Source organism: Agelaius tricolor, unplaced genomic scaffold, assembly GCF_023055355.1.
Source record: "Agelaius tricolor isolate 1412-34295 unplaced genomic scaffold, bAgeTri1.0.p SCAF_22, whole genome shotgun sequence".
Taxonomy (NCBI): domain Eukaryota; kingdom Metazoa; phylum Chordata; class Aves; order Passeriformes; family Icteridae; genus Agelaius; species Agelaius tricolor.
In genome coordinates this window covers 2,596,896-2,618,920 of record NW_027269282.1, presented here as the reverse complement: position 1 = coordinate 2,618,920, position 22,025 = coordinate 2,596,896, and the positions used below count along the sequence as shown (strand labels likewise).

At 46.1% G+C, this 22,025-nt stretch overlaps 1 protein-coding gene across 4 annotated transcripts in view; it reads left to right on the top strand.

The window, feature by feature from the left end:
• The window catches only part of SH3PXD2A (SH3 and PX domains 2A), a 245,823-nt gene that overhangs the window by 36,122 nt on the left and 187,676 nt on the right, over positions 1–22,025 (top strand). For all 4 annotated transcript variants that reach the window (XM_071446391.1, XM_071446390.1, XM_071446389.1 and 1 more), the window contains exon 2: positions 6,500–6,580. In XM_071446391.1, the coding sequence (XP_071302492.1) occupies positions 6,500–6,580 (81 nt within the window). The remainder of the gene's footprint in view (positions 1–6,499; positions 6,581–22,025) is intronic.

Sequence of the window (22,025 nt, the reverse complement as noted above, 5' to 3'; positions counted from 1 at the left end):
TCTTGAGACTATGACTAGATTGGGAACTAGAAAGGAGTTTGTTTTTTGTGTACTCACAACAGATTTGGTGTGATATGGCTGAAAAGAGAGGCAGCATTAATCCTTTTACACTGTAGCTTAGAGGTGAAACAAGATCCACAAAAGAAATGTGGAGAAAGGAAAACTCTGATATCTCCCCCTCCCTGTTTTTTTTTTCTTCCACCTCACTTGTATGTTTATTTTGACTGTAAATTAGCTTGCAAATTATGATGGAGACTGGAATTGCTATGTCCTGCTTTAGTTGCCTGTGTGGTGGCTGCTCACAGATGAGACCTGGCAAATGCCAGAGCTGTTCAGTTTACTCCCTCCCAGCATACTGTAACTCTGCTTTGCTTCCAAGACTTAGGTACGTGCAACATTTGTCCATGAGACCCCTGGGTCATTTTGTCTTTTCTCAGTTACATTTTCCCCATTGGTAATGGAAACACGAGCTGGGTAGAGGGGTGTCTGTGGGAGCACATCTGGTGCATGAGAAAGCCAGATGCCCCACACCTGTGTGCAGCCCACATCACCCCCTCCTTGGGACTGCTCTGAGGCATCCTGCCCTGGCAGCAGCCACCCTGCAAGGACCTTTCCTGTCTGGGGCTCCCTGGGTCTCATATTTCTTCCAAGTCTCATCTCTGTTTCTCAGCTCAGTCTTCAAAATCCTGGAGTGAGAACAGCTCTGGAGTGGGTTTGAAAATAGCTCTTCCTTGGCCCTGCCCCAGCTGAGCTGAGGAGACCGTCGTGCTGAAAGGTGACCTCATTGCATGGCACCAGTGATGGACTTACCACTGGCTTGGGGCTGAGGGTCTGACTTCACCTCTGTGGGAATTTCCCAGGTCTCACAGTGCTTTTTAGGGCCTTTTGGATGTTAGTGAGCTGGGCAAGAAGCCCGTGCTGTGCTCACTGAATCCAGAGTCAGATGCGATCCAAGCCAAGTGAAGGCACAGGTGATGTGTGCATGGGCTTACACTCTCTGTGTTTATTCCTGGAGCATTCCACTCTTTCTGTTGCCACACTGGCCCTTGTATAGGGCAGAAATTGGGGACACTAGGGCCCCTTATCCCAGGGAAACCCCAGCTGCCAGTGTCTTACAGGATAGAGGAAGATACATAAAATCCACCAAACCGCATCAGGAAGCTGAACAGCTTTGCTGCTTTGGTCTTGTGGCTACCAAAATTGCTATCCCTAGGCTGATATCACTTCAAATCTGGATCTGGGCCAGCACCAATTTGTGCTCATCAGCACACATTTGACATTAAAAGGTTATGCAAACAGTGAGTTGGTGCAGTGGCTGTACTCTGGTAATTTAGGGCACAGATGAATGTTGACTTTGCTACAGTTTAAGTTGTTTTAATGCAAACTCTGCCAGGTAAATGAAGCAGCTGAAATTGCTGCAAGCCTTGCAGGAGCTGAATTGACTTTGCATGGAAGTGGAGCAGGGAGCATTCACATGTGTGGAAAGCTTCCAGCTCACAGGTGGTGATAGCATCTGAATACAGGGAGAAGGTGTATCTTTTCCAATTCAGACCTGATTCATAGGAGGACAAACATCCAACACTTAAACAGGAGTCTTTGAAGAAGCTGACATTTTCCAGGATAAAAGGGGATATCGTGATGGTATCTGCGCACAAACTGCACTGTAGCATTGTCTTTTGCATTCACAGAACTCTCTTAATAGCTGGTGTTTACTTATTAGAGGTTAACATCACCCTCTCTAATGTGTGCAGGGATATTTCTGGTTTCTGCTTTTCAATCTTCCTTTTGCCAATAGCTCTTGTATTTGTCTATGTTCTAATCTTGGTCTCGTCACACGACCAGTTTCAGATATTTGTCTTCCTCCTCAGCTCATCTGGCTGTAGACAACAAGATGTTAACCTCTGAAAAAACAATTGAAAAATAATCACATGAGAATAACCTGAATTTGGTACCTCTGGGGTTTGTGCTGGCTGGAGCTGGATATTTTCCAGTGAAAACAAGACAGTCAATGATAAGGCCATGCCCAGTGACGTTAGAGTGGATGTGTTTTGTAGTAGGAAGTCATCTCTCCTCATTGCTTGTGTAGACAGTAAAGGGAGAGCAATGACTTCAGTTTACAATAAATTTTCTGCTCTCTGGCGGGTAAAGAAGTTTCCCAGAGCTAGAATTTAACAGCAATAATTAGCAGCTGATAAAATCCCCCTGGCACCCTGTAGGCACACAGTGTGTGATGATGGGGAGTGGGGCTGTGGCAGAGCCCCATCCCCAGTGGGCACAGCTGTGAGCAGCAGGTGAGCAGTATCAAAGATAATGAGCCATGGAGTGCCCAGGGGCACTGACCAACCACCACAGGGAGCAGAGGGCACACTGGTGCAATGCATGAACACGAGGGTATAAAAGGTTGGGCTAAAGAGCAGGCAGGGCAGACACTTGCAGCCTTCTGAAATGGTAGGATGTTGCTCTGTGTGGGTTGAAGCTTTCTGAAATTGTCTGGTGATACTCTGTGTATCGTGGCTGTCTCAACTGTGACATATGCTGGAACAGCACCCTGCACCTTCTTTCATAAGCCATGAATATTAAGAGCTACTTATCAAGCTCAGTTCCTGATTAATATTCTACGGTCTTTCAAGTCAGCTTCTTGTTTCTCTGAAGAAGGATTTATTTAAAAATATAATAGTACATCAAAAAAAGACTGGACTTGGGAAATTAAAATGTGAACGTTCTTAGTGTCTGGAGCACCCAATGATTGTGCAGTGAGTTGTTTGTAATTTCTATGTCAATTTTCATTCATTGTTAAGGACTTTTTGTTAAAGATTTTTAAGGTGAAGCATTTGAATAGCATTTGCATTTTTACTCCTTTATGGTTATAAACATGGCAGATACATAAAGCAGGTCTCTTTGCCTTTAGTAATTAATTACTGTAGTAATTTGGAATCTCAATTACAGTTCAGTTGTGTGTAGGAAAACACTGTACTTACATGAAAGAGCTTGCTCCCAGGTATGTGAGGTACTTTGATTTTATCTTTTTATCAAGACAGAATGTGCCAAGGAGCTGGGACTCTCTCGTGGGCAGGACCAGCTGCATGATGGAGTTGTGGCTTGTGTGGCTCAGTTTTGGGGAGTTGCTGGGTGCCACAGAAAGCCTTCCCTTGGCTCTGCAGGAGCCAGCTGTGAGAGCAATGCTGGCTCTGCTGGGTGTTCAAGCCTCGGATGACTCTCCCTATTTATCTGATATTTCCTGCTGCCTCCTTGTCCCCTTGCATTTGCATGGCCCTGGGCTCCCCCAGGACTGCTTTTCTCCCTCTCTCTTGGGACATTGTTGATCACTTTCACAGCAACCCATTTTAAGATCTGAGGAAAAAAAATGTGGTGAGGTAAGCTGATTTAATGTTTGCTGCTCATGAAAAGGTTATGCATCTGACCAAGGCAGCAGAAGCAAATAACTTCCAAACTCAGATCTCTAAGGAAGAGAAATGTGATATCTAAGGCTTCTGAAACCTCTAGACCTTGTATTTATAATCTGACCTTTTACAAATCTTTTTCAACCAAACCCCATTATTTTAAATGGTGGGTTTTGGGAAGCAATTTGATTTAGGCAAACAAGCAAAAAAGATCAATAGCTGTTTTAGGTTTTGCACCTGTCTCCCACCAAGCAGATTTTGAGCCCACTGGTTTTTCACTTCACATAACATCAGGTTATGATTAAAGGCTTTTCTTGCTTTTGCTGTAATCTTTCCTTGAAATAGAAGTCAGTGTATCTGCATGCTGCCCCATCCATCACTTACTGAGCTTGAGGAGACTTTAGACTCAAAAAGACTTAATTGCTGTTCTAAATGTGCAGCAAAATCCTGGCTTGACTGAATTCAGTGGTGACTTCGTTCCCACAGAGCCTGAATTTCAGATCTGGGAATGTATCTGCACCATGCAGTGGGCTGCTGCTCCTGCACCAAATAAATCCAACCTCTCTCTTGCCCAGAATATCCCTGTGCACCCAACTCTGCCCCTCCTTGTGTCATGGAGGCGTTGTGCCACTTACTGCACCACCAAACTGGAATCTTAAAGTAGGATTGACTTCTGCTGGGATTAGGCTTTGAACAAGCAGACTTGTAGGCTGTTAAAAATTTCAGGAACTCACAGTTTCTGTGGGTTCTGAAGAGCAGCACAGAGAAGCCTGAAGTGCCATGAAATTCAAAGTGCCTGGATGTCTGTGGCATATGTGTTTTGTTTCTAGTTTCTGAAGAAAACATGCATAATGAACAAAAAATTATAATCTTTATTTACATGTGCAATATGTTTCTCCTCCTGTCTCATTCCCTTTGTGAGAACTCAGGGCCAGAATTACAGTATCTGAAGTTGCTTTTGGAGCCTATTCAGCTCCCATCTGTCAAGATCTGTTTTTAATCCAATGGGTTTTCCATCTGAAAGTAGCTGTTGGATAGAGGATGAGTAGAAATATTTGTGTGTGAATTAGCTCAGACTGAAGCTACAAACTTTTTTTTTTCCCACAACAAACACATGGAAAAATATTCTTCAGTGTAGTGTGACTGGCCTGAAAATTGGCAACAGCAGGCCTTCCTTCCCAGGCTCTGACTCCTCTGCCTTGACTGCGTGGGTAAAATCTTTAAAGGGGACCTGAAATCTTCATTTTACACAGACTTGCCTCCTCTCCATGCAGCAGGGCAGGGCTGATGTAACCCTTGTGTATATGGACCTTGCAGGAAGGAGGTCGGGTGGTTTGGTTTTCCAGGAGAATTATGAGATGCAGCAGAGTAACCTGGGTTTGCTGAGAGTCAGGCTCTTACCCCTGGGCAATCTTCCCTTTGTCAGCCTTGATGGTCTCTGCCCCAGTGGGAAGAGCTGATATGTTTGATACAATCATGAGAGAGGCCCCAGATCTCCTTAACAGCCTGTGCTCAGCATCTCCAGTTGTTGAATGCCATGAAACTGGGCTGCAGGAGATGGGAGGCAGAATGCCTTGGGGGCTGAATGTGGTTGTAACAGGCAGAGAGGCAAGTATGGCTGCAGGATCTCTGTGGTTTCTGGGAGGATACCTCTCCTATTGGGAAAGAAGAAGAAAAAACCATCCATTGGTGGTCCTTGGAAAAGTGTTGTCAAGGCCAATATTCAACACCCCTGCAGGGATTTTTATGCAATAATTTTTATTGGTAAAAGTACCGGAGCAATTGAATCAGTAGCTTGGAAGATGGTCAGGTGTCTTGGGGGAGATGGAGAAGAGGGTGATGCTTATCCATCCCCCATTGGATGGATAAGCATCATTGGAGACAGAGAGCTTCACTTCTGCACCCATGGCCAAAGGGACATCTCCTGCTGCAGTGCTGTGGCTGAGGGAGGAGGAATGCTTTCCTGTTTCCTCTGCCAGATTGCTATCTCAGTCCATATGTGAAACCTGGGAATTGCTTTAAAGGCCCAGGAGCTCTCCTAGCTGTGATTTTCATTATATTGATGTCCATGGTCACCCTTGAAAGCTCCATCCTGTGTTTGTTGAAGTCTTGTTGTGGATCTGTCATCAAGGCAGCAGGACCAGCATTGGCCTGAGGACAACTGTATGAGGGAGCAGAACCTGGCATATTTGTAACTTTTTAAAAAAATATCTTGGAGGTACCAGGGTCAAAAGGCAATGTTTTTGTGTTTTGTGTGTGTATTTATATGTGTATGTACAAGTTTTTGTGTGTATGTGTGCATCCAAATCATTTTTATCGCAGCTTCTGGCAAAGTGGTGTTTCTGTAAGAGGATTGTTTTGGGGATGGACTAGGGTTGGGCAAGGGAAATCCTGGGCTTATTCCAGGTTTCTGTTGCTGTTTCCATCAATGCAAGGAAGCAGTGTCACTCTCACTGTCCAGCTTTACATCCCCTGATGTGACTCAGCAAGAGCTGTGTGCTGTGACAGGGTTTGGTTTGTGTCACACACCTATGGGTGTGTGGAAGCAATGATGTTGCAGAGCTGTAATTCCACAGCACCTGGGGAGCTGCCTTTCCTTTGGATTTCCTGTGGAACCAGAGCCACTCCTTGCTTGGGAAGGGTGGCAGCCACAGCTCCATACACAAAGACAACCTGGAGTGTGGGGCTGGAGATCAGCACCCCATGAGGAGCTGTTGCTTCAGGGGTGGAATAGCTCGCCCAGCCATGCCTGTAGCTGGCCCTGGGACCCTCCAAAAAGGACAGAAGGCAGGGTGTGCTACCACAGACCAGAAAATGTGAGCTATTGTGTCAATTAGAGCTTTTATTCCAGGCAGAGCAAAGTCAGTGGGAGCTGCTGATGGGGATGTGTGGGAGAGCACTGAGTACTCCCCCAAGACTTCTGTTGGAGGCTGCAACAAGCTTTAATTTAGGTTAGTCCTGCTCCCAGGGCTATATTCCTCACTGGGAGTGGGAACAGCCAGTGAGATCTGAAATTAACCACTGTTGGCTGTTCTGCCTTTGCATGTATCCTGTGCTTCCTGGCCCAGGCTGATTTGTGTTTTCTTTTCCCTGAACAGGTCTATATCATCAATGTAACATGGTCTGACCTGACTTCCCAGATCATCTACCGGAGATACAGCAAGTTCTTTGACCTGCAGGTAAGTTTGCCCTGTCTAACATAAAATATTATTTCTACTCATGCTTCTAGTCATGTTTCCAGCTGGGTTCATAGTGCCTTTAAATAAGGCTTTGTGCTTGTTTGGTCTGTTACATGTCATGATCTTGAAACTTTTCAGACTCTGCCCTTGTAGGGTATAAGATAAGTGGGTGGTATGCTCACAGTGAGTAACTTGCAGTGTAAAGACATTTAAAGCTGACATTTTCATGAATGGCTCCTATTAAAGAGGGGATCTAATTTTAAATACTTCAGATGCACTTAAAACAGAGAGAGCACTACATTTTGGGCCCCCAGAAACTACTTACCCAAGTAACTGAAAACAACAGAGCTTTTGCACACTCCCACAGCAGTTCAGTAACAGAGATTGCAATGGAAACTTTCCAGTCTCTTTTCCTAACCATCTACCCAGCCAGCCAGTGTCCTGGCTCCTGCTGTTTTGTGCAGCTCCTTTCCTCTATTCTGTGCCTGTATGTTTAGATTTCATCAAAAGCTTTCTTGCTGGATAGCTGCTGACCAGGGTTTGAAACCAGGAATCAGCTGCTTCATTTCTGGTAGTGCTCCCAGGCACCTGCATGGGTTGGGGGAGCTTTGGGGCTGGTGTTCTGTTGGGGAATAATCCAGATCTGCTGATATTTTTGTATCATTGTAGCTTTGTAGGCAGCAATACTAATTGCCTGGGGTAAAAATAAAAGCTGTGGTTTGAGATGCTCTTGAACTTTGAGGAAAGGGTTGATTTTTGGACTGGAGCTTGTGTTTGGAGCTGGGCTGAGGTTACAATACCAAGTGAGCCCTTATGGTCAGTATTGAGGAGGTAGCTGACTGCTGTGTCCTGAAAATAACGCTAAGCCTGTTTTGTATGATAAATTAGGGGAAGAAGGGTTCTTGTCTGGGGTATCTTAAAGAGCTATAGTTTCATCTTTGCTCCTCTTTGTTTTATTTCTGGTACTTAGAAACCTGAAGTCTCTAGTCTGTTTTGTAAGCTGTATCAGTAATTATGGCCTCCTGGCCTTTTGGGTGAAATGGTGACCATTTCTACAGCCAGCCCTAGTTTCTTTTTGCTGTGTGGCAGGAAGACAAGAGAGGGATGTTCTTAAGCTTCCTCTTGTGCCCATCTCCATTTCTAACTGGGCTGAAGTGCCAGGCCTGCCAGTCCCAGTGCTGCAATTGTATGCCAGCATCTTTTCTGTGTCTGCTGTACCTGCTAAAGATGCTCACCTCCATAGTCACAAACATTTCTTGTCAGCATGCGAATTGTGGCCAAAACTGTTTCTTTCTTTTTCTCTCTTCTTTCTCTTTTCACTCCAGTTCTGTTTTCATGTATATGTTGTTCTGGGTCTCCCAGCTTTTCCTGGTAGGTTTGAAAAGTTCCCATCAAGTGTGGAGTTATCAATGGGGTTAGTGTGTTGGACAGGAAATGATGTCTCAATCAGGGAGTGAGTCCTGAAAGGTCCCATTGATAAGTGCAAGGGGGCCTAGCCAGTGGAAAACTCCTGCTTGCATGACGCTTCTCCCCCCACGAGAAAATACGACAAGAAAGTAACAAAATTCCCTTCTTTAACCCTTTTCCTTCCCAGGGATCTCTGTCAGGGCCAACACTGCATGAGCAGTGTCAGGCCCCTACAACAGCCTCTTTAGCTCTTGCAGTGTGAGGTGCAGAGTGACAGAAATTGAGGTTACTTGAGATTTCGAGTCCTGCCATGTCTCTGTACTATGTCACTGTGTTCAGCTGTGCCTCAGTTTCCCAGCTGTGAGATGGGGACAAGGCCCTGTGTGCTCAGGCTGCCATAATGTTCTTTTAGACTCCCAGAGGTGATAGGTGGTTTTTTATTTATCCCCTCCTAGTATTCTTTCTGGATTTTTGATTATGCCTGAGCATCTCTTAGGTGAGGCAAAGGAAACTGCTTTGGATCTTTCTGTTTCCAGCTCTAATGAAACCTGCCAAGAGAGTTGGAAAAGTAAATGAACACTAAGGGGGACTTTGGGTAACCCTTGCATAGGGAAATCTATGGCTTGATGTGCAGAGATTCTTGCTCAAAGAGAAATTAGCTCCAGATCTTGGGATGACTTGTGCTTTCCAGATTTTTACTGGAAGCTTGAACTTCTAACCCAGCACTGGTTGAACGTGGGGTTTGCAATCTGATACCATGCATGGTAAGGTGGTCTCAGCATAATCAATCTTCTTTGGTAATATCCCTGCTTATCCCCATGTGGCACTTCTAGCAGAGAACCAAGCAAATTCTCAGGGAGTGATGCTCAGCCAACTCATGGGCACCACTCATGTCCAAAACAGCTGGAGCCCACAGGTCTCTGCCAACTGCACTCACCCTGCTGTGTCACCAACAGAGCTGCACTTCAGGGCTTCTGAAGGCTGCACGTGTCTCCTTTGCTCTTGACTGGAAGTGGAGGAACAAGGGCTGACTTGTAATGACTTAATCAGGGCTGCAGCGGCTGCCATTGACAGTGACACTGGATCCGACCCATGGGGAAACCCGGGGGGCTGCCCAGGAGCAAGGAGGGAGGAATACAGATAATTAATGTCACTACTCCATTTTCATGTTTCTTTAAAAAAGTGCCCACTCTTCCCCAAACAGCTGTCTCTGGGAAGTGGCTTGGTGGTTTTGAGAGCTGTAGCATTAGTAGAAACTGCATTTTTAAAAAGACTTTTTTGCAAATTCTGTTAGGCACTGCAGGCGGCAAGAGGCTGCTCTGTCCCAGGGATTCAAATCCAAGGAGAATTTGGCTGTGCTATTTCAGCAGTGCATATGCTTGAATTGGGAGTCAGGTTGTTTTTCAGTTTAGTAATAGGGCAGTAAGGATGGTCATACCACAGGATTTGTTTGCCCCACAAAGGTGTAAGAAGTACAGCAAACAGAACCCAAAACAGCAAACCAAGTGTCAGCCCTGTGCTGCTTCAGTGAGGGCTGGATATCTGTAAACACAGATTTTAAATTAAATTAGGGTACTGCTGCATCATTTAATTGTGCAACCAATCACATCTGCTCCTGAGCATGGGTCAAATGATGGCAGTAGAATACATGTGAGTGCCAGTGTTTCAGTAAATAGGATTGAAAAGATTGAATTAACTCTGCATAGATGAAAGCACTACTATAAATTGCTTGTCAAATCCAATTATCTGTTGTCTTTTACCCTGGGGAGACGTTTGCACCTGAGCACCATGTGGGGTCAAAGCTACCTCCTAATGTAATATTTTGAATGTATTTTTCTTGCCCTTGCCTGTAGTGTAGAATGGAGGAGCATGAGAAAAGTGCTGTGAACATCACCTGTCAGTAGTGCTGACCCTTGTGACAGGCTGGTGTCTCACTGGGACACGTTCCCTGGATGCTGTTTGAGGTCTTCCATCATAATTGATGGATTTGCTGGTGGTGGTTGCAGGATTCTGTCCTGAGGGGATTGTTCAGTAATGCTGCTGTTGTCCCCAAAGGAGCTGAGAAAGGACACGCTTTTACTGGGATAGCAGGGATAACTCCTGGCATTTCCACTGTGCAGTAAAAGATATCTGCAGATGTAAGGCCTGTGTTTTTCTTGCTGGAAAGTGCTTTTGGAGGCTGTTACCAGAATGGGGATTTGCAGTTGAGTGCATGCATAAATAATTGCCCAAAGCATCAGGTGGAGAATTGTAGAGATGCAGACACCTCTCACCCTCCCAGTGGCCAAGCTGGGCTGGAAAACAACCACCAAATTTGCAGCTGGCAAGCATGAAGGATGTCTTTCCCCTCTCTCCATATCACCCTTGCAGTTGCCCAGTGCCACCTTGGGCTATTATGATCCCAGCTGGGTGCTGGCCCCACTGCTGAGAACCCCCCTCCCCAGTAAAGTGAGCAGGGAAAATGGGACCAAGGATCTGTGCCTGGTCTCTCAGCTTCAATCACCAGTGGTCATCTGCTGCATTTTATCCCGTGACTCCAGGTGTTCTCCTCTTATTCCATGCCTGTGCTGCTCAGTGCCTGCAGTCAGAGCGTGAACAGGACCAGCACCATAGCAGAGGGACCAGAGGATGGCTGGGTCTCTGTGTGCAGAGCTGAGGAGGATCCTTGCTCACAGCAGGGGTAGTGCAGCTTTCTCCAAGGTGAAACACAGCAGCTGGATTTAGCAGCATGCCACCATCCCACGTGGTGTGTTTGGCTGTGCAGGAGCTGAGCAGCATCACCGGAGGCAGGGCAGGAATGTTGGGCAGGCAGATCTCAGCCTCCCCACACAATGACACACACAGGCAGTTTGACTGCAAGGAGGTGTCTGAAATGTCACAATATTGAAAAGGCAAATAAACAAGGCTGTGTTCAAGCACTTGCTCTGTGTATCAGCAGAATTTTATCTGCCCAACGTGGTTTGCTGATCTAAGCAGGTTTTCTTCAAAGTGGCACAGAAAGAGGAACTCACTAGCAGCCAATTAGAACATTAAAAAAGTAAAGACTATCAAGAATTTTATGAGGAAGAGGAAAGACCTGTAAGTTGTTTTCATCCAGATGATAAAGCATCAAGAGCTTCATTTGTTAATTCTTGGGTCATCCTGATTGTTTATAGTGCTATAATGGAATAACAGAGCACTGAAGATGACATTAAACAACAATGGTAATATAAAAACTGGTAATTGCAGTTTGTACCTCTGCTTTTCTTACGCAGACTGGAGTTCATGTAAACGCTGCTGCTATTGATTGTTCTCCTGTTACACTATTCTGTAACAACATCCCTTTCTCCATTACCCCAGGCTGTATCAAATAGGGGAATGTACACTCCCATTTTCAGTTTGGTTGCAACTGTGCCATGTGCCTGGATTTCACTGGGTCACTATGATTTGAAACAGGACCTGGTGGTTTTGGCATGCAGGCTTTCTGGGGCAGAGCAAAGAGAGAATTCTGTGATTCTGATGGAATTGTGTATATTCACTCCAGTAGTTAGTCTGGGTTAATTGCTCAAGTGGAGACCTACAGCCCTAATTTTGGTGGTCCAGTACAGTCTAACTCAGTAATGATTGTTTTTGTAGGGCCTCTGATATTTCATGTTGTTCGTGCTTTTAGCTCTGCAGGAGTGGTAAATGGACAAGTTCAAGCATGCACTAATTTTAGCAGTGGTGAGGAGTGTAGGTGAGAATGCAATGGGGCAAGTGTTCTCCTGTGTTTGCAAATGCTGACTCCTAACCCCAACCCACCAGGCCTCTAGCAGGGTGAGCACTCTCCCACTGGTCTTCCCAGCCATCCAGAGCAGCAGGGTCACTCTGCAGTGGGTGATGCTCTCTTCTGCAGGTGCCACCCTGTGCAGAGCTCCTGCTGGCACTGTGGGAAGGGCAGGGAGGGAAGGAGGGCTGCTGCTGTGGCTCCATGCGAGATGCAGCTTGCCCCTCTCGCAGCGTGGGAGGTTTGTGCTGAAAGGATTCCCAGCCTCTGATGAGCTCAGGGAGTGTTTGTTGGGCTGTGTGTGCATCTGAGGGTGCCCAAGGAAACGGGCAGGAACGCTGGGGGAGAAGGTGGGGTTGAATGGGACAGGGGTGGAACAGCATGGCAGACACTGCTGCATCAGGCTGTGGTGCAAGTACACAGTGAAATTGGGGTTTGTCCTGCTGGGCTCTGCATGTGCCTCCCTCTGCTCTGGGCTGTGCTGGCCTTGGCCAGCATTGTCTGGGTTGCAAGGATCCCATTTCTCCTGTTCCCATTCCCTTGGTGTTCAGCATCCTGTCCCTGCTGTAGATGCTGAGACCTGCTATGAAATCCTTCTCCACACCAGGGGCCTGGCTCCATATCTGACCCATCCAGTTCAGACCCATTGGTTGGCTTCAGAGACATGCCTGATAATCTTGGAAATGTGGGGATGGAGTTACTTCAACAGCTGTAGGGTTTCATTTATAAACAGCTTCCTTAAGAGCATTATTGAAACTGAAACAAGACTGGGAAAATTCAGAGGAAATCTGAGCATGAGTCTGTCAACACGTCTGTTCCCAAAGGTCAGTGCTGGCTCCTTGGGGAGAAATGGCACATCCTTTCTTCTGAGTAAACACAGACCAGTTGTTTGCTGCTCTTATCCCAGACAGTGCATGGAGGAACTTGCAGTGCAAGGTTTTCAGGGGATGCAGAAAACCAGATTTCCAGGAGGAGCCCTGCACCATCTCTGAGGACTGACTGTGCCTCCTTTGCTTTGGCAGCTCTGCTGGAGCTCCTGGTGCAGCCACGCTTGCAAGATTTGGCTTCAGTAGGAGAGACCCCTCAATGCCTGCTCTCAGAAAAACAGCCCAGCAGCAAGCTTGTAACAGGCCTTCCCAGGGGACCTGAGATGCTCCTGGGAAAAAATTAATAGCTGACATAGTTATTGAGCTAAGAATGGTTGTCTCCACTGATTTAAAAGCTATCTAAATACCATTTGTCCTTCTAACCCTCAGTGCTTTGGGATACCAACTGGCTTGGGGAAATATCTTTGTGTTCAATGAATAAATAGAATTGTTTATAATTCTAATTTCCATCATTATTTAAATGTTTGCTTGGCAAAACAATCTGTTCAGCTTCCAGTATTTGTTTTTAAAGAAACTTTACACGTCAGACGAAGATGAGGGCTATGATGAGGTAATGGCAAAGTGTCTGCCAGTCTACAACAGAGGTGCACTGAGTGACCGTGGCAAAGAACCCACAGCTGAGAAGATGACCCAGCCTCTGAGAACCCTCCCTTTTGTACTTTTTCACTTGGGTTCTGTTGGAGCATAAAGCTGACACTTGAATATTGCCCCTAATCTGCAGCGTGGGAATCTCCTGCAGGGTGGCTACAGGGAAATATTTGCTGCTCAGCACCAATCCACCTCCCTGGCCAGGACATGGGTGACCTTAGAAAGTGAGATGGTGGCTTAGCCAACTCCTCAGGGTGTGACAGCAGCAAGGCAAGAACAGAGGTGATACCCATGCCACTGTCTCTGTGGGCTGGGCTCTATATATAGCTAGGCAAATGAGTTTTGTCTGTTTGGGTTTTTTAGGAAATACTGGGAAGTTGTTGACTTCTTAGCTGTGTTCTTTTAACTGTATCTGGTCTGCCTCTAGCAGGTACTGAAAGCAGTGAAATTGTTCAAAAGTATTATTTTCTGGAATTATTCCCTTGCTTTCTAGTTTGGTTTGTGTAAGGTGCTCCTTACCATCCCCCACTTATTGCTGGCTTGGAGACAGTGAGGATGTTGGAAGACCTGTGCTGTGGGAAGGGCTCTCCTGGATATATCCACAGAGAGTAAAAGCAACAAGTCCTTCCTAATGAACTGAATTGACTTACATCAGTTGTGGAGGACTTGGACTTATTTTCATAACTGTTGGTTGCTTTACATGTTAAAAATCCAATGTATCAGGAGCGCGAGTCCCTGCAAGGTTGTGGTGCTAATGGAAAATTAAAAACATGCCTGAAATTGCCAAAAATTCTGAGTCGTGGTGGAAGGCTTTGATATGGGGCCCAGACATGCTGGTTTTGTGCTTGGACAGTATCACATACAAGGCATTATGCAGAATCATGATAAAAACTGGGTTAAAAGCCTTTCTTCATCAGAGTGCATAAAGGCTCAGTGTATACCTCCTGTGTTATTCCTCCTCCATCTCCATTATTTTGCTGTTGGAAGCTCTCCTCAAAGATCTCCACAGTAGGACTTTAAGCTCAGCCTTGGGAGCAGCCCTCTTGTTTGTTACCCTTGTTCCAGGTTTTGTTTGCTGAAACAATAAAACACAGGAGAGTGGTTTGGCTGTGGGACCAGCCCCAGACAAAGCTACAGCTCTGGGGCTGCTGGCCTCACACAGGCAGCAAATTCTCCAAGTGCCACTTTATTAGCATATTTCCTCTTACCAGAGATCAAGATCAACCTTTTTTTTTTTTTTTTCCTGGAACATCTGTGTGAAAATTAAATTCTTTGGCAGAATTTTTCCATGGCCTTTTTTTCCCTGAAGTACCCAAGCCCCAAAAGCTCGGGCATGACAATCCCACCCCCTGCACTATGTTGTCGCTCTCCCCTAATTGTACTCAGCTTTCAATTATTTATACTGCCGGAAAATTGCATGGAGTTCACACCCCCAGCCCTGAAACACAATTCTGCTTTTGTGCAGGGAATACAATCCTTCACTTTCATTAAGTGTGGGGAGACCAAGATGAGAAGTGCCTGTTGTGTTCGCATCCCTTGGCTCGCGATGAGAGGAGCTGGTTGTTTTCGCAAACGTCCTAAATAGCCCTGGAAGGGTTACGGGGAGTTTATTTACATTATTGCATTTAAGTGCAAATAGAAAACTGCCCAGCCATTATGGAAAGTTTATGCAGGGCTCTGTCAGGGCTCTTTTCCATGTCACCTCACCCCTCCCGGCTTTCTGCTCTGACAGGCTCAGACGTGGGAAGGCCCCGTCAGGAAGGAGCAGTAGCTCTTGGTCCTGTCACACCATGCTTTGCTTACAGGACACGGAAAAGCATCAGCTGGCATCTCTTCCACTGTGGACTGTGTACACTCCTGCCTGCCATAGGGAAGGCTCCTGATTAGGCTCACCCTAGCCCGATTTATGAGCCCTGGGTGCTATTTGCTTCTTCCCCATAGCATGTGAATGACTGATCTTTTCACCATCAATGTATGGAGCATGAAGTCGGGAGTTTGTTTGCCCCCTGTTCCCTTCCTGCCTCAAATCACAGCATGGTTCTCCTTTTCTGCAACCAGAGCAGTTTCACATCTCATGCAAATGCAAGCATTCCCACTGCAGAACTGCCTTTTGCAATTTCCACTTCCCTCCCTTCAGGGGAAGCATTGAAGTGGGGCAGTCAGGCAGTAAAACCCACAGAGCTGAGAACACACATGGTGAAGTCACGCAAAAAGCAGGACTAGTGATGCTCTAGATGGGGAAGCACAGCTTTGTGCACACTCCTTCCTGGGTGCCCTGTTTGAATAGCATTTAGCCAAGCTGAGGGCTTTTTTTCTCCACCTTTTCCTTTTCCATTTTAAAAGGAGAGTTCTGGTCTGTTGGACCTGGGCAGGAAAGGAAGAACTTGAACTCTTACAGCACATCAGATCCTTTGGCACTGACCTGGCTGGCAGCCTGCTGAGTCCACACCTCCCACTGAGCATTGACCCAAGCAGCCATAACTAAAGTTTTTTTAAGCTATCCCATCTGAGACCCTCTGAGGGTGCAAAGACAGCAGAGCAAGGAGTTGCAGTCCAGCGAGGAGGTTTGCACTTCAACAGGTTGCTGACAAGTTTTTGATGGCAGAGCTGTGAACAGGCTCACAAAGGACTAAGCAGAGACTCAGAAAAGCATCGCAGTATGTTTAAGATAATTTCTGTAATTCTGTAGTACAAGCAGAGCTCTCTATTAAAGCCATTCTTGAGGCATCAGTGTTGATGCAGGGGTGCCTCTGATTCACTAGGACAGTCAAGGGCAGATCCTAATCAATTTTAGTGGTGCTTTTGCACACAGAGGTAACATCTGAGCCATGTGTCTGGCTCTTGATGCATTTGTTTTTTAAAGGGTGTGTTAAGAAAACCAGTGAGACTTGCTGAGCTGCTCCCTTCAGCCAGGTGTTTTGAGAGAGGTGAAGGACAAACCACGAAAACACTGTGAAAGAGAGGGGAAAATGCCAAATGGGAAGAAATTAAAAAGCAAACCAGGAAAGGACTAAGTAAAATGATAGTAGGGAAAAAAATTATTTCAAAGGGCTAGGTTGATTTTAATGATCAAAGTTTTATCTTAGAAGGGAAAACACCTTATCCACCTGGACCAAAAAATTATTTCACAGACTTTTCCTTTTATCTGGCTAAACTCTGCCTTTTGACAGCCCAGTGAGTTGGAATGTTGTGGCCTCTCTGTCATCTGGGAATGTTTGACATCCAAGTCCAGGCTTTTCCTGGTCACTACAGTGATGTGCTGCTGCTTGAACAGAACTGGCATGTGTCTTCCTGGTGAAGAAAGTACGTTGTGAGATAGCACAGGCTGAGCACCTGTGTCCTTGTGACAAGTCCAGGTTGTTTGGTAGTTTTCTGGTTGGTAACTGGTGGTGCAGCTTTGCAAAAACCTCTGTTGCCTTGTGCAATGCTCACTGTGTTACTGTGCTGAGGGTTAGAGGGTGCTGGTTCTTGCATATAAGGATAGGATTCAGCATTTGGTGCTTCAGGAGGTGGTAGAGATTCATTTGCCATTGGATTCTGGGAATAAGGTGGACAGAACAAGTGATGTGCTCCATGAAGGTGGTCCCTGGCTATCCTTATGTAAAGAGAAAAGTTTGCAAAAGGTGCTTCCAAGGTAGGCAGGAGTCCTACAAAGTTTCAGGTTGGTTCTGGGTGCGGGAGAGCCCAGGATTATCCAGCTGAGCAGGGGTGTGCTGTGAGCTGCAGGGGCACTAGGGCTGTCAGTTCCTGCCTGTTGTTGTTAGGAAACCTCATGCTGAGTCCTGTTCCACTCTTAGGTCAAAATATATTTCATAGCCTTAATGTGGAAATGATTTTTGTGTAATTAGGAGCTTGGAGTCTGTGGTGTGGAAGGAGGGGGGAACTTCTGGTGTGGCAGGAAGGTTATCTGGAAATATCCACCCATAGAATGGGGGCTATAATCAGCCCTTCTGGAGGAAGTTTATTCATTAATATTTGTGAAGTGCTTTGAAGTCTATGGTTTGGAGTGTTTTTAACAGAGCCAAATGTTAGCTGTATTACAGTAGCTAAGCCAGACTGTAATGACCACGTTCCCTCTCCTCTCCCTGAGCCCCCAGCCATTTCTGACAGGGTTTGGTGAAGAAGTGAAACATCAGCAGAGTGACCAAACAGAAGTTAAGTGCTCAGCAGAAATATAAATAGTGTTTCTCGTTCTTGGGATTATGTCCTGGATCTATGGAGTCTTGTGGTCGGAAATGGAATTTGTAGAAGGGATGAGGAATTTATTTCTAAGCTTGTATCATGTTATCCCAGTTCGTAACTGGTTTAGGGTCCCTCCGAGTTAGGATGCACTGGTGGCCTTTGGGTGATTACAGTTATCCTGTCCTGTCTCCATGGGAAGTCAGCTGGGTGAGACTGGCATGCTGGGATGGGAGGGAGATGTGGCTGTTGATGGAGTGCATGGTGAGCAGGGCAAAGACTTCACTGGGGCAAAACAAGGAGGCCCCAGAGTGGGATGCAGGAGGAGCTGGTTTGATGGGCTACTCAGCTCTGGCTGCCCCTAAATGCCCTTTGCTCCATGCCTGTCCATTTCTTAACAGCACTGTGTCTGCCCTGTCAATAACAGAATAGCATTTGCCTTTCATTTTGCTTGATTTCTGGTCTCAGGAGGTGAAGCTTGGTGATGGCATTGGTGGCAGCAAGGATTATTCTTTTTCATGTGAAGGAACTGGGGGGGATTCAGTCCATGCTGTGTCCCCAGAGTACCTTGTGGATGAGATTGCAGCACAGAGGCAGCGGGTAAATGGATGTGCCAGGAGTCATGGGGTAAGGACACATCCCAAAGTGTGAGTTACTCTTACAAAATTGCTCTCTGGGCTCGCAGGCATTTGCTCTGGGTGGCAACTAGGAATATCTCATTAGCATGACCTGGTGTGTCATGTGTTCAGACACAACCCATAGCTCTCCTGGCCAGCTCTGGCACTCTGGCTTGTGATGCATCCATTCCCTAGCCTCACCCAGGGCTAGGCTGGGATGGTTTCCTGCCTCAGGGACTGCGTTGCTAATCTTTGCTTGAAGATTTGAGGTGCCCAGACATGCCTTGGTATGTGGGAGGCTGCTCTGCATTGTTATGGCTCTCAGCTGGGTGAGAAAGGAGAAGTCTCCAGCCCAGAGGCAGAGCACGCTCTGTTGTGTGCTAGCAGGGATGCTGGGGAGGTGGCTTGGCTAAACAGAGGTGCCAGCACCTCGCTCAGAGCCCTGATGTTTCTAGAGATCCGTCGTCCTTCGAAAGCACCCTCTGATCGTGGAGCTCGCAGCCAAAGGCCGACCCAGCCCTCGCCTCTAATCTCATCTTCCTTCCAAGAGTCCAGTCCCTGGAAAGATGTAGCTCTCCAAGAAGACATTCCAGGGGGGTTTAATCACTGCACTCGCTCCAGCCCTGCTGCACTTGTGGTCTAAGCACCTGCTGTTTCATTTAATGAGCAGCAAATGGGAGGCGTGGGTTGGAGGAAGAGAGAGCAGCACCCTGGTGAAGTATTTGCTGCCATGTAATGTATTTTATTTTGGGTCCGGAATGGAGGCCATGAGGAACATTTTCCAGAGGGCTCCATAAACCACCTCTGTTCACAGGGTGATTATTTGAGGAGGGAGGGGAGTGTGGATTTAAATTGGTGCTGCTAATTTCTGCAAACAGCCACATTATTTTTAATTCATACTCCAGACTCCCTCCACCCATGGCTTGATGTTGGGAGCTGTGAATTTTCCATGTCATTACAAAGTCCCTCTATAAAAGAGAGCCCTTTAAATATATTTCAAAAAATTGATTTCAAATACACCAGGCTCTCAGATAAGTCAATATTCAGAATAGAAAACTAACTCTTTCCTTCCCTCATAGTGCTTCAGTAGCACATACGAGCTCTGAGAAGAGCTACATCTCTCTGGTGTTAAGGGGCTAGAAAAGGCAAGAGAAGCTGCAAGATAAATTGAAAGATATAATGCCTTTGTTCACCGTGATCATTTGAGTTTGGGAGCTCTCTGTTGAAATCAGGGTGTTGTTTTGCCAGCAGTATTTTACCAATGTAAGGAAGGGAGATGGGGACAACTGGGAACGCAGACATCTCCCATGGATTTGAGAGGGTAAGCTAACATGTGGCTGTCAGGTATCCAGATGCAATGGTGTCTGTGGTCATGTCAAGAAGACTGACTGATCATTTTGTTCTCATGTGGAGTTTTAAATTCAGTCCTCGGTATTGAGTTCTGCTCCAAAGACAGTAAAAGTTCACAAAAAATTCTCGTCTTCAGTGATTGTCATAATCTTGAAATAGAGGAACTCTTGCTGTATGTCCATGCTATGGGCCTTCGTTATTAGAAGAGAATATTCCAGTTGGAAGGGACATAAAATTACCATTAGTCCAGCTGCCTGGGCACTTCTGGGCTGACCAAAAATTAAAGCAAGGTAAGGGCATTGTCTAAATGGCTCTTAACTCCTGGGAGGCTTAGGGCATCAACCACTCCTCTAGGCAGCCAGTTCCAGTATTTGACCCCCCTCTCAGTAAAGAATAAGTGGTTTGTAGGTACTCCTTAACTGTGTAATCATTGTATGCTCACTGCTATCAGTGGGGAACCATAATGGCTCCTGGAGACTTCCAGCTGGGGAGGCAGGTGTAAGAGAGGTTTTCCTGGGAAGGGAATTCAGTTGTGCCTTAATTCAGTGGCATCATGAAAAAAACCTCACCTTTACACATTAATGCCAAAGCATGGAAAAGTGGCCTCTGCATCGTATAAATAATTGATTTTGCAGAAATTGGCTCTTTCCCTTGCTTTTTGGAGTAGTTATATATTGATTTTTTTTAATCTGCTGGTAGGCCCACAGGACACCTGCACATGTCCCAGAACTGTCAGACTCCTGCAAGTCAGCATTATACTCAGAATCAACCCCATAATTCCCCAGCAGTACATCTTCCTCATCTGAGTTTTTCCTTCTTTCTCTGTGTTCTATCTGATGATAGAAATAGGTTCTTTCTGCATGGATCAAATATGGAATCAAATACCTCGAGGGACTCATTCAGAGTCAGGATATGAAGTCTGGAGTTCTTTTTCTACCTCTGACATTTGAGAGATGCTTTTAAGTAGATGAGATTCTGTTACAGTGTCAGCCCATCTGTTAGCAGCATTGGTGTTTGAATCCTATTCCTTTGCTCAGTTTTAACAGAAAGGCAAGTGAAGCTGTCTGGCAGTTTACCTTGTTGCATGTCTCAGTATGGTTAGGAAGGGAAATCTGGTTTTGCTTTCAAGTCTCTATTGTACTTGCAGTGCTTAATGCTGTTCAGTGCCACATTCAGGCAAGGGGATCACCTGCCCAAGCTGCTCTTGCAGTTTCTCTTGTAAAGGAGAGCAGCCCCTTTGCCTCCCCTTTCCCCTGCTGGCACTTGCCTTCGAAACATGAGCATCTTCCTCTGGCTTCAAATCCTTCTCCAGGCTGATACTGATCTGCAGGGTTCAAAGCAGGGGTGGGATTTCAAAGCCTCCTTGACCGTTTTGAATCTGCAGTGTGATGCTCAGGCCGTGCTGAAAGCCTGAGTTTTGAGGCACATTTAATCACATCTCTGCACCTGTTAGGGTGGGAAAAATTTCTTCTGAGTTTTGTTTCTGTTGTTCCTCAGCCACTCTCAGGTTTTCGTTCGTTCTTGGCCAGCACAATGTTCTCTGGCATCTGACCTCATGCAGAGACATGCACCAGTCCCAGATGAAGGGCTAGAGGCAATTGTCTGCACCTGGCTCAGCAAAATAGTTATTTGTGTGTGTCTGGTAGTGTAATTTATTTGGTCAGTTACTTGAGCCAAAGGAAGCCCTAATTAAGCAAGATAACTTTGCATCTGAGTTGCTGGCAAAGAGCATTCTCTGTGCTGGCCATGGGAGTGTAGCTGATGCCCTCCCACACCTTTTCTGCCCATGTTTGATGACAAAGGGAGGTTGGCAGTAGCTGTGCTTTGATGAAGCTTGTGTCTTGCTTTCTGATGGAAAATGGGCCATTCTGTGCTCTGGTATTTCTCTTACTCTCACCAGGGTGCATATGTGGAACTCAACTTTTGAAGTTGCTTGTGCCTGGTAGAAAGCAGTTGGTGTGTCATTCCCCTTCCCACCTCCTCCTCACTTCACTTCTTTCTTGCTAACTTTTTCTTTTATTTGTTTAATTGAATTTCTCGTGCTGGGTTGTGCAGATGGCAGTTCTCTAGGCCTGATTCCTTACAGCTATAACGCTGAGGTGGTAAAGATGGATAACCCTATGGAAGACACAAGGATCATGTGGGCTTTCAAAACCAGCAGCCAGGTTCATAGGGCAGTGCCATCTGCCATCAGACAGCTTGACTGCTGCTCATAGGGGAATTACAGGCCTGAACACGGCTTGAATCTCTTTGATGCAAGTTAGTGTCTTCCTGGATACTTTCTGTGACAAAATATCTTAAATGCAATTTCAGGAGGAGTCTGTGAAATGTTAATTTTCTACCTGAGCCAGGGGCTAGGGCAGAAGAGAGCTGTGTGGTACCTGCAGCTTGTTGGTGAGGCTTGGACTTTTCAACACACTTTTGAGGATGTTTCCATAGTCTGGACATCTTTCTGATGTTCCTTTATTGTGGCTTTGTGTGATGGAGAGGAGGAGAGAATACACAAGTGCAAATCCACAGGGAGGGTGAGAAATAGTCCGGGATGCCTGCACAGTGCCCAGCAGGGCACAAATGACTGTCGTGCTTGTTTGCCCTGCCTGTCTGCCCCATCCAGCTTCTAAAGCTGGTCACAAGATGTGGAAAGGCATGGAAATCTGCATCATCACTGCTGG